Source organism: Emys orbicularis, chromosome 1 (assembly GCF_028017835.1).
Source record: "Emys orbicularis isolate rEmyOrb1 chromosome 1, rEmyOrb1.hap1, whole genome shotgun sequence".
NCBI lineage: Eukaryota > Metazoa > Chordata > Testudines > Emydidae > Emys > Emys orbicularis.
In genome coordinates, this window is record NC_088683.1 from 213,694,019 (window position 1) to 213,712,990 (window position 18,972).

Sequence of the window (18,972 nt, forward strand, 5' to 3'; positions counted from 1 at the left end):
AAGTTTCTATCTGCTCTGGGCATGCTCCAGCCCAAGGCTCTTCAGGACTTTCCCTGCAACTGCTTTGCTGGACTGCTCCAGACTCTGCTGGGTCTGGGCACCAGAACTGAGAGAAGGGAGATGGTCTCCTGTGCTCTCAGGATATGTCTACACTGTAACATAAGCCCTTGCTTGAGCCCAGGCTCAAGGCTAGCCCCCCTTCCATCTATACTGCAACTGTGCTAACCCAGGGCTCGAATGCACGGTCCCAGGATCCTGCAGGACTGGATTGTCCAAGTTTGAGTCAAGCTGGGACCCAGGTTTCAAGCCTCACTGCTTTGCAGTGTAGATGCAGCCCCACTTGACTTAGGTCCCAGGAGTCATCCGGAAGTATCCCACAATTCCATGGGACAACTTCCTTAGTCCTCTCTATCCCAACAATCTGGAACCCACTCTATTGAAAATGGGACACCACACTCCCTCTGCAAACTTCAGAAATTCAGGTGAGTGTTAACCCATTCTGGTCTGATCACCTATCTGCAAGCACACTATCAGAGAGCCTCCTGGGTTTGCAATGCAGAGAAAACAGATCAAGCCTTTTGCAAAGCGAGCTGCTTCCTGGTAATGTTCAGGGTGGGCAGTAAAGTTTTCCCACAGTGCACTACAGTCCTAGGGCTAGAGCAGCTACATGGAGGAGGTGTGGGCGCGCCATGGGCAGCCTAGGGACTCTGGGATATGGCTACTTTGACTCAGCTTTGCACACTGCATTATGGATGCCAGAGCCCTTGGTTTGAGCATGGGTCAAAAAATTCTTAACCTAGGTTAAAATACAATGTATTTTATATTGGGCTTACATTGCAGTGTACACCCTCAGTGACCCTCCTGTGGGCCCAGGCAGCATAGAGGAGGAAGCTGCCAGATTCATATGCAAAAGAAACAAGAAGTGGATCTGTGGGAGTGTGTGGTTGGAGGTAAACTGAGACAAGGAGGCTGTGGCAGAGACTAAAACTGGAGGCTAGAGGTTGGGATGTGTCCTGACTGCAACTGCCTAATCAAGAAGATGGACTAAGGAGTAGAAAAAGGTGATGGGAGACAAATCTGATGAGGAGCTGGAGTGCAATGGAAGAACTGGGGCTGACTGGGACAAGTGGACAGGGGATGAGGGAGACAGGGAGTATGTGGGTGGAAAAGAAACTGGGACAGTCTGGGCAAAGAGACTGGGACATGATCAAGTTATTAAAGACTATCATAATGCATACACACCATGGAGCGAAAGTAAGATTGCAGAAGCAACATTAACTCTGGCATTCCCTAACTTTGGAGTGATTGACTTTACAAACTTAAAGTTAAAGATTCTTTCAATTGGTGCGTGTGTGTGTGTGTGGGGGGGGGGGGGGGAGTGTAATTAGCATCAGAATCAGTTGATAGCACAAGTTATTAGTATAAGTGGGAGGAAACACATATACATTACAATACATAGATTAAATAATTAAAAATAGATGGTTAAAAATGCTACATACTAGTGATTGCTGTACCTATGTAATACATTTCAGTCAAGGTGTCTACTATTTGTTTGAGGTTTCGGACACACCCCACTGCTAGTGCTACTAGCAACTCAAAACCAGCATTAATGGTAGCTGGTGAACTACAGACTGGTATGGCTTGCTCAGCAGGCAGTTCTCCATTTCTCATGTATTGTAAATATACATTGGAAGCTGGAAAGATGAAGTCATCTATCAATTCCTGAAAAACAGAAAAGTTGTTACCCGTTACTATTAAAAAACTGAAGCATTTTTCAACAGACTGGAAAGCGTTACAACATTTGTTAGAAGCGACAAAAAGTCCTGTGGCACCTTATAGACTAACAGAAGTATTGGAGCATAAGCTTTCGTGGGTGAATACCCACTTCGTCAGATGCAGGTATTCACAACATGCGTCTGACGAAGTGGGTATTCACCCATGAAAACTTATGCTCTAATACTTGTTAGCCTATAAGGTGCCACAGGACTCTGTTGCTTTTTACAGATCCAGACTAACACGGCTACCCCTCTGATTCTTAACATTTGTTAGAGAGATGATTGAAAAGAATATAGATAAACTAAAATGTATTTCATTCTATAATAAAGAGGAGCCTAAAAAAAGAAATTAAAGTGGTAGTCTTATTTTTTTGGAAATATTCTATCTTCAAGTTAATTCTCTTTTTAGAATTTAATTGTAAATCTCTAATCAATCTGGATCAGTGACAAATCTTGCTAAATTAGCGTATCGACTTTGGAAATTATTTGCGGTAATAAAGTCTGTTATTACTTTTCTGCGATTTTCCGCTGTTGGCCACCCAGGGCTGAGAGCGGGAACATGGGGCTGAGAGCGAGGGCTTCTGCTGTCGGCTGCCCAGAGCTGACAGTGAGGGCTCCCACTGTCAGCCTCATGCATGGTGGGACTCCCGCTATCAAAATTGTGGTGGAAGCCTAATATTGCAGAATCCGCAATTTCTGCAATATTACAAGTTAAGTGGGGCTTTAGGTATAAAGTTGTAACAAATCAACGAACAGTGGTCTGAAGATGTAAAAGGCAATGTAAACGCTAAGTATTCTTAACAGACCAACATGTCCATTATACTTTGAAAAGTTTAATAAATTCCAAGTAGAACCATTTGTTTTACAAACAAAAAATGTTTCATGGAATGAGCCACTTTTGTGGTTCCATTCTGTAAAATAAAAAGTTTCTCCACATTTTTTTTTTAACTGATTTCAAAGTAATGATATTCAAAATTAACATATAATACAAACTGTAACTTACTTTAATGAGATTAGCACCTCCCTTTTCACAACCAATATGATATTTCTTTTCAGGGGTTTGGAATGCCAATAACTCTTTTGTTACTCCAAGGTGGCCTTCTAAGATTGTCTCTTCAACACCTGTTTCTCCTGTTCTTTTCACTTCATCCTAACATTTTAAAAAAAATGTTAGAAGGCTTGAAATTATGTATCTTTTGGAAAATTTACACCAGATTTTAATATGAATTTTTGGAAGACCAATCTCTATAATTCACCTGATATTACAACTTACCCTAATCCTTTTAAGCCAGTCTATTTCATTATTAAGAAGAACTTCAGCATTGGGCACATTAATATTACTGTTGTAAGCGTAGTTAAGAAGGTGTCTTAATAGGGTGAAGTAGTCTCCTGAATGCTTGGCTCTTTCTCTTGCAGTACTCTAGAACACAATCAATCAATCAATAAATCAATCAATAAATAAATAAATAATGTATAATTGATAAATGCCTTTTTTATTTAGAGCCACTAAAACCAGACAATTTTTTCCTAAACTGAATAGAATTTTAATGGAAAAATAAAATGAAAATGTTTAAGATTTGAAGAGATTAACAGGTGTGTGTAAACTTAAAAATGACAATTTATTTTTGACCTAAATATTTGAAAAGCAGCTTCTTTCACTAACTTGCAAAGATCAACTGAGGAGATGAAACACTTAATACAGAGCCAGAAGTACACTGAATTTGAAAGTCCTGACAGGCACAGGAAATGAAGGATGAACTGCTTCACAAATATGTAGCTTAAAAACACATTTATTCATAATTTATGCATATTTATCTAATCTGCTAAGGAATAAATCTTTTAAAAATTTTTTGCCATTCACTTTTAAGATAGTTACATTTTAAAAATATATTTTTAGTATTTGCATAAGAGACCATTTTTACCCCTATCAAATTGGAATTATCCTATAACATAATGCAATATAAGAGCCATAGCAGCATAATCAAAGAAAAAATGTTCAAAAAGTAAATTCAAGTGCATTATACATGGTAATAATGTACTCTATTGAAATAATTTTTATCCTATCATTCATTTCTTATGGAACATCAAACTGTACTAGAATAATGAAAGTGTTAATTTCAAATGCCTTACCCCTAACACAGTAAACAGCAGTGTAATGAAGAAAAGCAGAGGTCTCTGTCCCATACAACACCTGGTAGCCATTAAAAAGAATTGCTCCTGTGCCATCTGACGAACAGTTCTGAAAATAGTGAAAAAACATTTAATTTTTCCCATAAAGGATAAATACAATTATAATGTGGGATAAAAAAAATACCTCTTGAAATCAGTGAAAAACACTGTTACCTACCTTTCGTAACTGTTGTTCACGTCCATTCCACATTAGGTGTAGGCGCGCCGCGTGCATGAGCGTCGGAAACTTTTCCCTTAGTGGTACCCGTTGGGCTAGCGGGGCCCCCGCCTGAGCGGCGCCACTGCGCCATGCATATATACCCCCGCTGGCCCAACCCCCTCCAGTTCCTTCTTGCTGGCGACTCCGACAGAGGGGTAGGAGGGCGGGAGGTGGAATGGACGTGAACACCACATCTCGAAGAACAACAGTTACAAAAGGTAGGTAACCGTTTTTTCTTCTTCGAGTGCTTGTTCACATCCATTCCACATTAGGTGAATCACAAGCTTACCTTCGGAGGAGGGTAGGAGTCACGGAACAATTGATCAGAGGACCGCCCCGCCAACCGCCGCGTCCTCTTGGGCCTGCTGGTTGACCGCATAGCGGGTCGTAAAGGTATGCACCGATGACCAGGTGGCTGCTCTGCAGATCTCCTGGACCGGGACCTGTGCCAGGAAAGCCGCTGAAGCTGCTTGCGCCATGGTCGAGTGGGCCGTGACCGCCGGGGCCGGAACAACTGCGAGGTCATAACACGCCCGAATGCAGTCTAATCCAGGAGAAGATCCGCTGCACCGACACCGGGAGGCCTCTCATTCTTTCCGCCACGGCCACGAACAGCTGCGTGGATTTACGAAAGGGCTTAGTGTGCTCCAAGTAGAACGCCAATGCTCAACGGACATCCAGGGTGTGTAGGCTGCAGTGACTCAGGTCCACATGGGGTTTGGGAAAAAACACCGGCAGACAAATGTCCTGGCCCAGATGGAATTGTGAGACCACCTTTGGGAGGAACTTGCGCTGTGGGCGGAGCTGCACCTTGTCTTTATGAAATACTGTATATGGCGGCTCCGAGGTGAGTGCCCTCAGCTCAGATACTCTTCTGGCCGAGGTAATGGCCACCAGGAATGCCACCTTCCAGGAAAGGTGGAGGAGGGAGCAGGTGGCAAGTGGCTCGAACGGGGGCCCCATGAGCTTAGAAAGGATTAAGTTGAGATTCCATGGAGGGACTGGGGGGCGTAAGGGAACACCCTCTCCAGTCCTTTAAGGAACCGCCCCACCATTGGGTGGGAGAACACCAAGCCCCCTGAAACCCCCGGGTGGAAGGTGGAGATGGCCGCCAGATGCACCCTGATGGAGGATGGGGCCAGCTCCTGCTGCTTGAGGTGCAGTAGGTACTCTAGAATGGTAGGCACCAGAGCCTGGCATGGCTGAACCTGTTGGGGCCCACATCAGCATGAGAACCTCTTCCACTTGGCCAAGTAAGTCGCCCTGGTAGAGGGCTTCCTACTACCAAGTAGAACCTGCTGCACAGGGAGGGAGCACTGGCTCTCCAAAGCGTTCAGCCACAGAGCTTCCACGCCGTCAGATACAGTAATTGCAGGTCGGGTTGGATGAGCCACCCTCCGTCCTGCGTGATGAGGTCCCGGTGTAGGGGCAGGGTTACCAGGTCTTCCACCGACAGCTCCAGGAGCGTGGTGAACCAGTGCTGGCTGGGCCAGGCCGGGGCGATGAGGATAACCACTGCCCGGTCCCTGTGCACCTTGAGTAGGACCTTGTGCACCAGAGGAAGCGGGGGGAAGGGGTATTTCAATTCCCCTCCCCACAGGATCGCAAACGTGTCTGCTATTGAGCCCAGGCTGTGGCCCTGGAACAAGCAGAACTGCGGGCATTGGGCATTGTCCCTGGCGGCAAACAGGACTACCCGGGGAAACCCCCACTTGCGGAAGAGCGAATACACAACGTCCGCTCTGAGTGTCCAGTCGTGCATGCGGTATGACCTGCTGAGGTGGTCCGCCACGTCATTCTGCACCCCTGGGAGATGTGACGCCTCTTGGTGAATGGCGTGGGCTATGCAAAAGTTCCAGAGGAGGAGAGCCTCGTGGCAGAGCGGCGAGGAGCGAGCTCCGCCCTGCTTGTTTATGTAAAACATGGCGGTCGTGTTGTCTGTCAGAACTGTCATGCTGTGATCACTCAAAGTGGCGTGAAAGGTCTGGCAGGCTAAACGAACCGCCCTGAGCTCCTTCGCATTGATATGGAGCAACCACTCCACTCCTGACCACAAGCCCTGAATCCTGAGGTCTCCTAGGTGAGCACCCCATCCGAGGTCTGACGCGTCTGCCGCAGCTAGGCCAAAGGGGAGAACCATGAACTGATAATGTTCTTGGTTCACAGTGAAGCGCAGGAATCTGTGATGCACCGAGTGGATGGCGATATTAAAGTATGCGTCCCTCATGTCGAGGGCAGCGTATCAGTCCTCCGGATCCAGGGAAGGGATGATGGTGCCCAAAGAGACCATGCGGAACTGGGCCTTGACCAGGAACTTGTTGAGCCCCCGCAGGTCCAGAATGGGTCGAAGGCCTCCTTTGACCTTGGGAATGAGGAAGTAGCAGGAGTAGAACCCTTTCCCTCTTAGGTCCTTCGGTACCAACTCTACTGCCCCTGCCTCTAGGAGCGTGCAAACCTCCTTTTCCAGGAGGTGTTCGTGAGAAGGGTCCCTGAAGAGGAATGGGGAAGGGGGGTGAGGGGTAGGCAGGGAGGAGAACTGCAGCCTGTAACCACTTCGCACCGTGCGTAACACCCAGCAGTCTGACGTAATACTGGACCACGCACGGGAGAAGTGGGACAGGGGGTTCAGGAAACAAGGGGATGGATCCGGCGATTGGTCCGGTATGCTGTCCTCGAGCGCACCTTCAAAAGCCTGGTTTAGGGCCGGGCTGAGACTTATGCTGGCCTTGGCTCTATCCTGGCCTATTGGAGCTATTATTATTATGCCGCCTCCTGTTATCCCCATTTCGCCTGCAGTAAGGCTCATGCCTAGGACGAGGTTGGTAGTGACACTGAGGAGGTGGCTGCGGCTTGAAGGGCTTTCTTTGGGTCGCCGGGGTGTGCATACCCAGCCACTTGAGTGTGGCCCTCGAGTCCTTGAGGCTATGCAGCTTTGCGTCCGTGTGGTCCAAAAAGAGCCCGGACCCTTCGAAGGGGAGGTCCTGGAGCGAGTTCTGGACCTCAGGCGGCAGACCTGACTCCTGCACCCACACCGAGCGTCGCATGACCACGCCAGATGCGATTGTCCTGGCCGCCGTGTCTGCCGAATCCAAAGACGCCTGAAGAGAGGTCTTCACTACGGCCTTGCCTTCGTCCACCAGCGCCATAAACTCCTGTTGGGAACCCTGCGGGAGGCTATCCTTAAACTTCCCCACTGCCGCCCAGAAGTTGAAATTATGCCTGTTGAGGATGGCCTGTTGGTTAGCAATCCTCAACTGGAGGTCCCTTGAGGAATACACCTTCCTGCCAAACAGGTCCAGGCGCTTCGCTTCCTTGGCCTTAGGTGCTGGGGCCTGCTGCCCATGGCGCTCTCTCTCGTTTACCGCAGAGACTACCAGGGAACATGGGCTTGGGTGGCAAAACAAGAACTCATACCCGACGGGGCGAAGTACTTGCGTTCCACACCTTTGGTTGCTGGAGCGCTGAAGGCTGGGGTCTGCCATATAGTCTTATAGTTCAACTGTATGGTCTTAATGAGCGGGAGCGCTATTCTGGATGGACCTTTTCGGCTCAGAATGTCCACCATGGGGTCCTCTTGCTCAACCGTCTCCTCGGCCTGTAACCCCAAGTTATGGGCAACATTACGCAGCAGCTCTTGGTGGGCTCTGTGGTCTATTGGTGGAGGTCCTGATACCACTGTGCCTGCCACCGCTTCATCTGGGGATGACGAGGAGGTCAGCAGCTGCTCCACTTCCTCCTGCTGGTCCCCTTGGTCCCCCTCCCCCGAAGGAGGGGCATCCAGCTTGGGCCCAGACAGCTGACCCTGGGGAGGCACCGGCCTCGGTGCCGGTTTCTCCGGCCTCTCGCTCGGTGACTGTGCAGGCGGTCTGGACGCCGTGGCTTCCCACATGGAGGAACGTCGGTGCGGGGACCGGGACCAGTGCACAGAGTAGCTGGCCCTGGAGGGAGCCCCTTGTCGCTGGTGGTAGGCCCCGGGGGTCCAGAAGGGCCAGTGTCCGGCGGACCCCACTGGGGTTTCCACCTAGCCTGGTGATCTCTGCCTTCCGGTGCCCACTGCGAGTAACTGTATCGGCCCGAGTCGGCGCCAGACTCTGGTGACACCGAGCGCGAAGGCCACAACGGTGCCGTCGACCTATGCTGGCGGGAGATCGACGAGCGTCTTCTCGCCGATTGGGACCGGGGTCAGTGCTCCCGAGACCTGGACCAGGACCAGTGACTTCTGGAAGCCTTCGGCGATGGCCGGCTCGCCTTCTCTTGGTCCCAGTCTCTGGAGGGTGCCGGAGAGCATCGGGTCACTTGCACTAACTCCGTGCACTGACTCGTCTCCGGTACCGAGGCTTCCCTCTGCGTCAGGAGTAACAGAGTCCGCAGACTCGACGCTTGACCGGGACCAATGCCGGGAGCGATGCGGGGACAGTGACCTCGAACGGCGCACCATTGCCAGCTTTCCCCTCAACGGCACCGCGGGCTTCTCCCTGATCGGGAGGGAGCTCACCGCCGACAACCCTATGAGGTCCTTCGCCGCCTCAAAGGTGTCAGGCGTGGAGGGCTGATCCATTACTCCCTCAAGCCCGTCGTCCTCACTGAGTTCACTTAGGACTGGACTCAGAGGGACTTGTGGCGCCAATGCCACTGGTGCCAGCGCCGGTACAATGTCCATCCCGCTCTTTCCGGTGCCTGGGCCCTTAGATGGCGCTGGTCTCCTTTGTGGGGAACGTCCGCACCCTTCTTTTGGCTTGGCCTTGGGCCGCACCGGGGAGGATGAGCGGTGCCGGGGCCTACTTTTCTCCGGGGCCGACGGCTTGCAGTGCTTGTTCGGCACCGGGACTCTTGCCGACTCTGGGACACTCTGCACCGAGGAAGCTGGAGCCGGCGTTGGGCGCTTTGGACCCGATGGCTGCAGCGCTGCCTCCATCAACAACTGCTTCAAGCGAAAGTCTCTCTTTCTTTGTTCTAGGCTTAAACACCTTGCAAATCTTACACCTATCTGTTTGGTGTGCTTCCCCCAGGCAACGCAGACCGGAGTCGTGGAGGTCACTAACCAGCATAGGCTTGCGGCACGTGGCGCAAGCCTTAAACCCGTGGGCCTGCGGCATGCCCCGGGGCAGGTGCTGGAAGCCTCCAAGCACCTAATCTATTAAGTGTTCACACAATAGAATGCTAACGAACTGATAGCTGCTAAGTACTCTAAAGCTAAGGGATTGCTGCTCGTAGGAGAGCAAGAGGTTGTTCCAACGCCGCCACGGATGGTAAGAAGGAACTGGAGGGGGTCGAGCCAGCGGGGGTGTATATGCACGGCGCAGTGGCACCACTCAGGCGGGGGCCCCGCCGGGTACCGCGAAGGGAAAAGTTTCTGACGCTCATGCACGCGGCGTGTGTACACCTAATGTGGAATGGACGTGAACAAGCACTCAAAGAAAAAATTGTGTTAGAAAAAGAGAAAAAAATTTAAATTATATATCAAACTGCACAATATAATTATTTTTGGCAAAATGTAAGAAACAGCAATACCTTCACAGTTTAGTTATTGTCCCTCATTTGTTTTTTCTTTCAAGAGAATTACTCATGTATAAACCAAAAACTATAAAAAGAATCATTAATACAACAAACTTTTAAATAGCTCACCTTGCTCTTTAAAACAAGATGAGCAAAAAAATCTGTGTTGTCATCTTTCAATATAAGTGAAGGTGATCTGCAAACAGATTTAATAAACACCCAGCAATTCTGTACGACTGCCAGCCGTTGCTCCATGGCCCAATACTATCATGGTGACATTAACCCCACACTGGAATCCCCTAGAGAGTGGGGTGGTCCATTAAGTACTTAAAAAAAAACAAAAGGCCCCAACACGTTTGAAGACTGCAGTTTCTTTTTAAATATCTTGTACTTCATAGGGTGCAAACTACATTAAAAGAATCTTTGCAAAACTATGCAATACAGTATAAGAACAGTTTTATTTCCTAGACTGTCTCCTTATTCCATGGGAGATGTAACTTCACCTGCATACTATGTATGCATTGACCATCAAATGAAGTCAAAACTGATGACCTGGACTTTAGCGAGACATGAAAATGCAAAGTTTAAAACAAATTATATCCTGAATGCCCTTTACCTTTGCTATTTGTGACATTCAGGATATAATTCTCAAGATACTGGACTTCTGGCATCGTAATTGCAGATCGTATTTAAAAAAAATCAGAGCTGAAACAATTTATGAGCACGATCTACCCAACCAGGGCTGGCTCTAGGTTTTTTGCTGCCCCAAGCAAAAAAATTTTTGGCTGCCCCCCACCCCAGCTCTGGGCTCTCCCCCTCCCCAACTGCACCCTCCTGCTGCCCCAGCCCTGGGTCACTGGTAACTCGCTCCCAGGGTGGGTCATTCAGCAGGAATTTTGGATGTGCACAGAACACAGACAGGATTGGTTCCCATATGGTTACCGAACTGCAGTAAAGTGGAACAATTTTCAGCTTGTGTGACTGGAGGCTATCTGGATGCATATTATAAGACTGTTGAGGTGCCTTTATTATTCTTTTGTTCCACTCTTTCTTTCTATGGGGAATGCACTATCACGGTCTTCCTTTTAAACAAATAAAACTAAAACTTTATATATCCAAAAAAAAAAAAAAAAAAGCAATGGCTGTTGAAAATAGCAATTCCAGTCCTAATAACTACTGGGAAGCATTTCTTGCTCAATTTATTCTACTTTTTCTACAGCAAGTTACAGTGGATCAGTATATTTGATTTGGGGGAAATGAAGTAACAGCTGCCCAAACTGAGCTTGAGCACTCCTGAATTTTGAGGGTGTTCAAATCTGGAAGGCAGGTGCTAGATTCCCTTTCTGAACATTAGCTATATCTGGAGAGGAAAAGTCAATTTCTGCTTCCATGGCTCAGAAGTGGAAATCCTCCTAAGTGCCTGGTACTGTATCTAAAGCTGCCCAGGTCCAGAGCCTCCCCTCCCTTACTTTTCATTTTAAATTCTAGTGGGATCCACATACCTCCCTTGCTAGGCTTCAGATAGAGAGGTGCACCGTCCATTTAGTCCCCCCAATTCCTTCTTTGGGGGAGAGCCCAGGGCTGGGGCAGCAGGGGAGTGCAGGTGGGGGCCAGAGCTGGGGCGGCAGGGGGTGCGGGGGGGGAGGGGGGGGCAGAGCCCAGGGCTGGGGCAGCAGGGGAGTGCAGGTGGGGGCCAGAGCTGGGGCGGCAGGGGGTGCGGGGGGGGAGAGCCCAGGGCTGGGGCAGCAGGGGAGTGCAGGTGGGGGGGGTGGGGGGGGGAGAGAAGAGCCCAGGGCTGGGGCAGCAGGGGAGTGCAGGTGGGGGCCAGAGCTGGGGCAGCAGGGGGAGAGGCAAAAAACCTAGATCTGGCTCTGTTCCTACCATTCACAGCAAGCTGCAGATTTCAGTTCCATACTCCCTTCCCACACCCTTTCCTGTTGCTAATGGCCAAGGGAATGCTGGGAAATGTAGTTCTTTCCCTGCTCCAGGGCTGGCTCTATAGGCAGGGAGCTAACCAAGGAACTACAGCTCCCTGCCTATAGAGCCCAGGGCTGGGGCAGCAGGGGAGTGCAGGTGGGGGCCAGAGCTGGGGCAGCAGGGGGAGAGGCAAAAAAACCTAGATCTGGCTCTGTTCCTACCATTCACAGCAAGCTGCAGATTTCAGTTCCATACTCCCTTCCCACACCCTTTCCTGTTGCTAATGGCCAAGGGAATGCTGGGAAATGTAGTTCTTTCCCTGCTCCAGGGCTGGCTCTATAGGCAGGGAGCTAACCAAGGAACTACAGCTCCCAGGGACCCCTGTTGGTTCTGAGCTCCCATGCTGGATTCTTGTGCCACTTGCAAATCTGCCGCCCCCCAAGCAACTGCTTGCTTTGCTGGTGCCTAGAGCCGGCCCTGTACCCAACTATACATTTTACATCTTGTTAAGAAGGTTCTTCCAGTCAAGTATGTAGTATGACTTACTGAGAATCCCCTTAAGTGATCAAAGTTTAAAATTAAATGCATATACCGCAAAGTAGGGGAGGAAGACAAAGATGTAATCAGAACACAGATAAGAAAAGAGAAGCTCTGAATATTCAAGTGGCTGGAAAGGATAGAGAATGGAAACAATCATGGTTTCTTTCATTAAAAATTGAGAGTAACATGCAACGTAACATGCAGCAATGTATACATGTAAAAAAGAAAACAATACTGTATGTTCACAAATGGTTGGAATTTGATGAGACTTAATATCTTCACCATTTAAAATAAAATAGTAGAAACTGGAACATGCAAAAAAGTGCTATGCTTAAAAATATCTTTTAAATAAGATATTTATTTGGCAAACACATAATAGGACAAACATACAACAGGCCGAGTTCTCCAAACCAACACACACACACACACACACACACACACACACACACACGTGTATGTCACTGTGAACTGTCATTACACTAACAACTATCAGATAAAATGAAGTAATTTTATACAACAGAATTCCTTTCTGGACATGGGTAGTGCCTCTCTTCTTGAAAATACTGGTGGCAGTTCAGACTCATCCAAAAAGTTCCAGAGAGTTAGCTATTCCCCTCCCACTTTCATGCTCGATGAGTACTTTCACAGATGTATGGAATCATTAAAAAGTTTTATTATTAATATGTTATAATCTTCTAATACCTTCTTTAATTGTGCTAAATATATGTACACATGAACCTTGAATAGGCCATCATACATATATCCAGAAAAAAAATTAACTCCGGGGGGGGGGGGGGGGAGGAGGAGGTGGAACTGGAGAGAAATCAGTTACAGAAAAGAAATCTGGTACATTTTTTCCATTCTTGAACTGTTCCAAATATCTTGTACTGGGGGAGAAAGAGCAATAAGAAAAAAAATAGTATGAAGGGAGAACGAAAATAGAAGAGAAACATTTCCCCTTCTCTACAGTAAGAGAGATTAGTTTCAGAGTAGCAGCCGTGTTAGTCTGTATCCGCAAAAATAACAGGAGTACTTGTGGCACCTTAGAGACTAACAAATTTATTAGAGCATAAGCTTTCGTGGGCTACAATCCGAAGAAGTGGGTTGTAGCCCACGAAAGCTTATGCTCTAATAAATTTGTTAGTCTCTAAGGTGCCACAAGTACTCCTGTTATTTTTAAGAGAGATTAGTAATTTTGGGATCGCCTCTTGGATCTTCCTGATAAAAAGACACTTCTGCTTGGGAATGAAAAATAAAGCTTACAGTGTTTTATGAAAAAATCTTGATGGTTGACAAGGTGGCAATTTTACAGATATCCCCTGTTGTGGCTGACATATCTTCTGCCCAGGAGGCCACTGTGGAATACAATGAATTGGATCTGATCCCTTTTGGAATAGTCTTTATCTGTGGCTGAATAGGCTTCAATGATACAGCACTTGGTTCACTAGATACACAAAATATGAATGCATTGCAGATCTAGGCATTTAAAGGGATGATGTTTTCCTGAACTGATCAATTCTATTAAAGTATATTTTAATTGCTTCTCTCACAGTAGAATGTGCCATGCTTTTTCCTTCCGATGTGGAGTATTTGAGCAAAATGAGGGGGAAATATTTCTTGCAACGTATGAAAAGTTAACTTTGGTTACAAAAGATTTTTTTCCTCTTGAAAAATGCAGTAAGTCTTGTATCTTTTAACAGCAGAGATTTGGTGACCACTATGCCTTTATGGAACAGAAATACAAAGTAATTGTATACAGTAGATTTTGAATAGATGGGTTAAGAGAGATCCCAGACATGAAAGATAAGAGATCACTGCTGGTTTGGTTAGAGATGCTGCTCTAACAAACTTGGAGGCTGATCTACATCAGACTTGGATAAGCCTGAGTCTGAGACTGGTTTATACTAAGACATGGGATGCAATGGTGGTTGGTACATGATCAGGTTTAGTTCCATCCTGTAGGATACATGGAAGAGCTGAAACACTTCATATTTCCTAGGACTGATCTATTGTGAACATCAGTGGGATGGATGGAAGGCTTGCAGCACCTGTTACTATGAAGGAATATTGCCATGTTTACGAGTTGCTGTTCAACAGTCCTGGGATAAGTGCTCCTGTCTGTTAGTAGGTTGATAGAGTGGAGTCATAAGATCTCTACTTGGTCTGAGTATCAAAACCTTCAATACCTTTTTCGGGGGATGAGAACAACAGATGTCTTACTCATCTTTTGACATACTCGGCCTAGTAGTGGAAGAGTGGAGGAAAGGTAGAAAAACCAATCTGCAAATTTATGAGCCTGTTTCCTGATGAAGGAGAGCCTAGCCTTTGTGTTACATCTAGATAGCTCTATGGCATCTCTAGTGGTGTAGCTTTGAAATATGAGCAGAAACACTTTTGTTGCAGGGACAATTTAAGGACCATTCTGAGGTGTTTATCTGTTAATTGCTTAGCCAGTCTCCTCTTGTTTTCAGGGTACTCCCTTACACTTGACTGCCATAACAGAAGGTAGGTGACATTTTGCCCACAAAAGAATCTGAACTGCTCTGACATTTAGATTTGAGATTCTCGTACCCTGCTGCTCATTTATGTATGCCAGGAGCACTGTGTTGCTTGAGTGAAACAGCACATGGCCTTGCTCTCAGGTGATCTGGGAAGTCCTTAAGAGCCAATCCAACTACTTTCCTCTAGGAAGTGATAATTCTGAAGATATTACACTATGAAGATCTGAGCTTGACCATGTTCCCTGTGTATTATGGTTCTTCTAGAATCGTAGAATATCAGGGTTGGAAGGGACCTCAGGAGATCATCTAGTCCAACCCCCTGCTCAAAGCAGGGCAAATCCCCAGACAGTTGTTTTTTAAACCCCAGTTCCCTAAATGGCCCCCTCAAGGACTGAACTCAAAACCCTGGGTTTAGCAAGCCAATGCTCAAACCACTAAGATATCCCCAATTCTAAAGCCTGGCAAACGTGGCTAAGATTAGGGGGAAGTGGGGAGAGGAGATTACCATCATATTCCAGGCCCCTAAAAATAAACCTGGAAGCTCTGTCTTATGTGATCTTGCCTGTTGATAAAACTCTTTGCATGAGATCAGAAGATCTATGTCCTGGATAAAGATGGAAGGATGACACTTCAGAAGTCAGTCCCTGGATCTTACTAACCCCTCTCTGCTTTGGGAAAACTGACATCTATTTATCTTGACTCTGAAAAGAGATATTCTTTAAATGTATCATAAATGCATATTGCCAAAGAATGGAGAGGGCCCTCTGGGTTGCTTCTGGTGGTTCCAGGGGAAGGCTGTTCTGATGTGCAGGTCCTCTAAGAATGGGTATAGAGAAGTTCCTAGAGTTCTTAGCTGGGTTATCACCACTACTAATAGTTTTACAAACACTTGAGGAGGTAGACAATACAATAAGTTACCCTTTGGTCAGTTGACTAGACTGACATCCTTCATTATGACAGGTTTCACAGTAGCAGCCGTGTTAGTCTGTATCCGCAAAAAGAACAGGAGTACTTGTGGCACCTTAGAGACTAACAAATTTATTAGAGCATAAGCTTTCGTGGGCTACAGCCCACTTCTTCGGATGCATATAGAGTGAAACATATATTGAGGATATATATATACACACATACAGAGAGCATGAACAGATGGGAGTTGTCTTACCAACTCTGAGAGGCCAATTAAGTAAGAGAAAAAAACTTTTGAAGTGATAATCAAGATAGCTCAGTACAGACAGTTTGATAAGAAGTGTGAGAATACTTACAAGGGAGATAGATTTAATGTTTGTAATGGCTCAGCCATTCCCAGTCCTTATTCAATCACACCACATGATCCATTGTCTACAGCCAAGCTCTAAGATATAACCGCATTTGCTCCAATCCCTCAGATAGAGACAAGCACCTACAAGATCTCTATCAAGCATTCTTAAAACTACAATACCCACCTGCTGAAGTGAAAAAACAGATTGACAGAGCCAGACGAGTACCCAGAAGTCACCTCCTACAAGACAGGCCCAACAAAGAAAATAACAGAACACCACTAGCTGTCACCTTCAGCCCCCAACTAAAACCTCTCCAGCGCATCATCAGAGATCTACAACCTATCCTGAAAGATGATCCTTTACTCTCACAGATCTTGGGAGACAGACCTGTCCTCGCTTACAGACAACCCCCCAACCTAAAGCAAATACTCACCAGCAACCACAAATCACTGAACAAAAACACTGACCCAGGAACCTATCCTTGTAACAAAGCCCGATGCCAACTCTGTCCACATATCTATTCAAGTGACATCATCATAGGGCCTAATCACATCAGCCATACCATCAGGGGCTCGTTCACCTGCACATCTACCAATGTGATATATGCTATCATGTGCCAGCAATGCCCCTCTGCCATGTACATTGGCCAAACCGGACAGTCTCTACGCAAAAGAATTAATGGACACAAATCTGACATCAGGAATCATAATACTCAAAAACCAGTGGGAGAACACTTTAACCTGTCTGGCCATTCAATGACAGACCTGCGGGTGGCTATCTTACAACAGAAAAACTTCAAAAACAGACTCCAACGAGAGACTGCTGAGCTGGAATTGATATGCAAACTAGATACGATCAACTCAGGATTGAATAAGGACTGGGAATGGCTGAGCCATTACAAACATTGAATCTATCTCCCCTTGTAAGTATTCTCACACTTCTTATCAAACTGTCTGTACTGAGCTATCTTGATTATCACTTCCAAAGTTTTTTTCTCTTACTTAATTGGCCTCTCAGAGTTGGTAAGACAACTCCCACCTGTTCATGCGCTCTGTATGTGTGTATATATATATCCTCAATATATGTTTCACTCTATATGCATCCGAAGAAATGGGCTGTAGCCCACGAAAGCTCATGCTCTAATAAATTTGTTAGTCTCTAAGGTGCCACAAGTACTCCTGTTCTTTTTGCGGATAACACGGCTGCTACTCTGAAATCTGTTTAGCAAGTTGGACACAGAATTAAGACATGAGGAAAAAAAGAGGTTTGGGTCAAGCCCCAGAATGCAGATAGGTTTGAACTGCCTCTAGTGTTTGCAGGAAGAAAGAAACAGTACAATTGTCTCACACTGGGAAAGAGGTCAGGATATAGAAACAGAACAAAATTTCTCAAAACTAAAGCACCACTTCAAATTTGGTCCCAGTTAGCAGCAATCAAAAGTAAACACTGTCTCTTAGCTGTTCACTAGTAGTCTCTAACCTAGCAATCAAAGGCATAATCTAATGGCTGGAAGCTTAAGTCAGCAAAGTTCTAACTGGTAATAAGAGAGTTTTAACAGCAAGGTAATTAACCACTAGAATAGATTACCAAAAGGATCTTATAAATTCTCCATGCTTTGGAGTCTTCAAATTAAGACTAGATGTCTTTCTAAAATGCTCTAGTTAGGCCACAAATTGTGCCAAGATGCAAGATTCAGAGTGAAATTCTACGTCCTGTGTTAAGCAGCAGCTCAGTTTAGATCAAAATGGTCCCTTTCTGGCCTTCAAATTTATGCATACTCAATTTAAATTCTGTAGTCCAGTTACTGATGCATAAATGCCCAGAACAGAAAACTCATTACAAATGGCACCTTTGCTGACCAGTTTTAGTAGGGCTAGTCTACACTGCTGCGCTAGTTCGGCAGCTGGGGATCGAAGTTCTGAGTTCGATTTATCGCGTCTGGTGTGGACGCGATAAATCGAACCAGGAAGCGCTCGCCGTCGACTGCGGTACTCCAGCTCGGCGAGAGGAGTACCGCGGAGTCGACGGGGAGCCTGCCTGCCGCGTGTGGACCGCGTCTGAACTGCGGTAAGTTCGAAGTAAGGTATGTCGAATTCAGCTACGTTATTCACGTAGCTGAATTTGCGTACCTTAATTCGACTTGGGGGGCAAGTGTAGACCAAGCCGTAGTCTCCTATGACTGAAGGGGTCTGGATACTTAGCTTGGAGGTGGGGTTGTTATGCTACTACTGTGTGTGTTCTGTAAACAGGTTACCTCACTTTCTAGTGCAGTCAATCCAATACCTTTCAATAGTAAATTTACTTTAATATTTAAAATTCATGCTAAATGTAACTTGTAAGATGTTTAAACCAACTGTAAGTTAATTCTGTGACTTATCAGCACTGAGAAATATACAGCATGTTATATTCGCACCAGATGTTTATGCGAATGCCAAATGTAGTTAAATGTTAAGACTCATGAGTCAGTTCTTGCAGCAATACAAGGAGTTGCTAATTATCATTAAGACATGATTTGTCATTACAAATAACAGATGTCATTCACAGTAATAGGAGACTATCCTAAATATTAGTTCTTTTGGCTGCTCCTTTCAATGTCAAAATACTAGCCACACTAGTATGACCAAACAGATTAAATCGGGGTGGCCAAAGCATGGCTCGCGAGCCGCATGTGGCTCTTTTACAGTTAAAGTGCAGCTCACTTTAAAGTGCAGCCGGGGGAAAGGGGGGGGGAGGGGAGAGAGAGCTTGGAACCTCTGCCTTACAGTGGGATGGTGGGGTAGGGGCTTCTGTCCAGCAGTGAGAGGGGTTTGGGGCTTCAGCCCTGTGGAGCGCGCCTGCTGGGGCTTGGGGTTTCAGCAGGAGCAGGGCTGAAACTCCGAGCCCCAGCAGGCGCCTCCTGAGGGGCTGAAGCTCCGACCCTTGGCCAGTGTGCCCTGACTCTTGAACTTCTGAAAATCGTTGTATAAGGCTCAGTAAGATTGGCCACTCCTGGATTAAATCATACAGCGAAAGGAAACCTAATGCAAAGTGGTCTGTTGAATGCTCACGTAGAAAAAAATTCAATAGTAGAGGGATGACCAAGTGTGATCCATGAC

General features: G+C 46.6%; 1 protein-coding gene across 1 annotated transcript in view; it reads right to left on the bottom strand.

Annotated features, from left to right (window-relative positions):
- Positions 1-18,972, bottom strand: part of USP9X (ubiquitin specific peptidase 9 X-linked) — a 219,439-nt gene that overhangs the window by 50,445 nt on the left and 150,022 nt on the right. Inside the window, exons 27-30 of the mRNA XM_065423841.1 lie at positions 3,906-4,014; positions 3,049-3,195; positions 2,779-2,925; positions 1,500-1,722 (exon numbers count right to left, since the gene is read on the bottom strand). Coding sequence (XP_065279913.1) covers positions 1,500-1,722; positions 2,779-2,925; positions 3,049-3,195; positions 3,906-4,014 — 626 coding nt within the window. The remainder of the gene's footprint in view (positions 1-1,499; positions 1,723-2,778; positions 2,926-3,048; positions 3,196-3,905; positions 4,015-18,972) is intronic.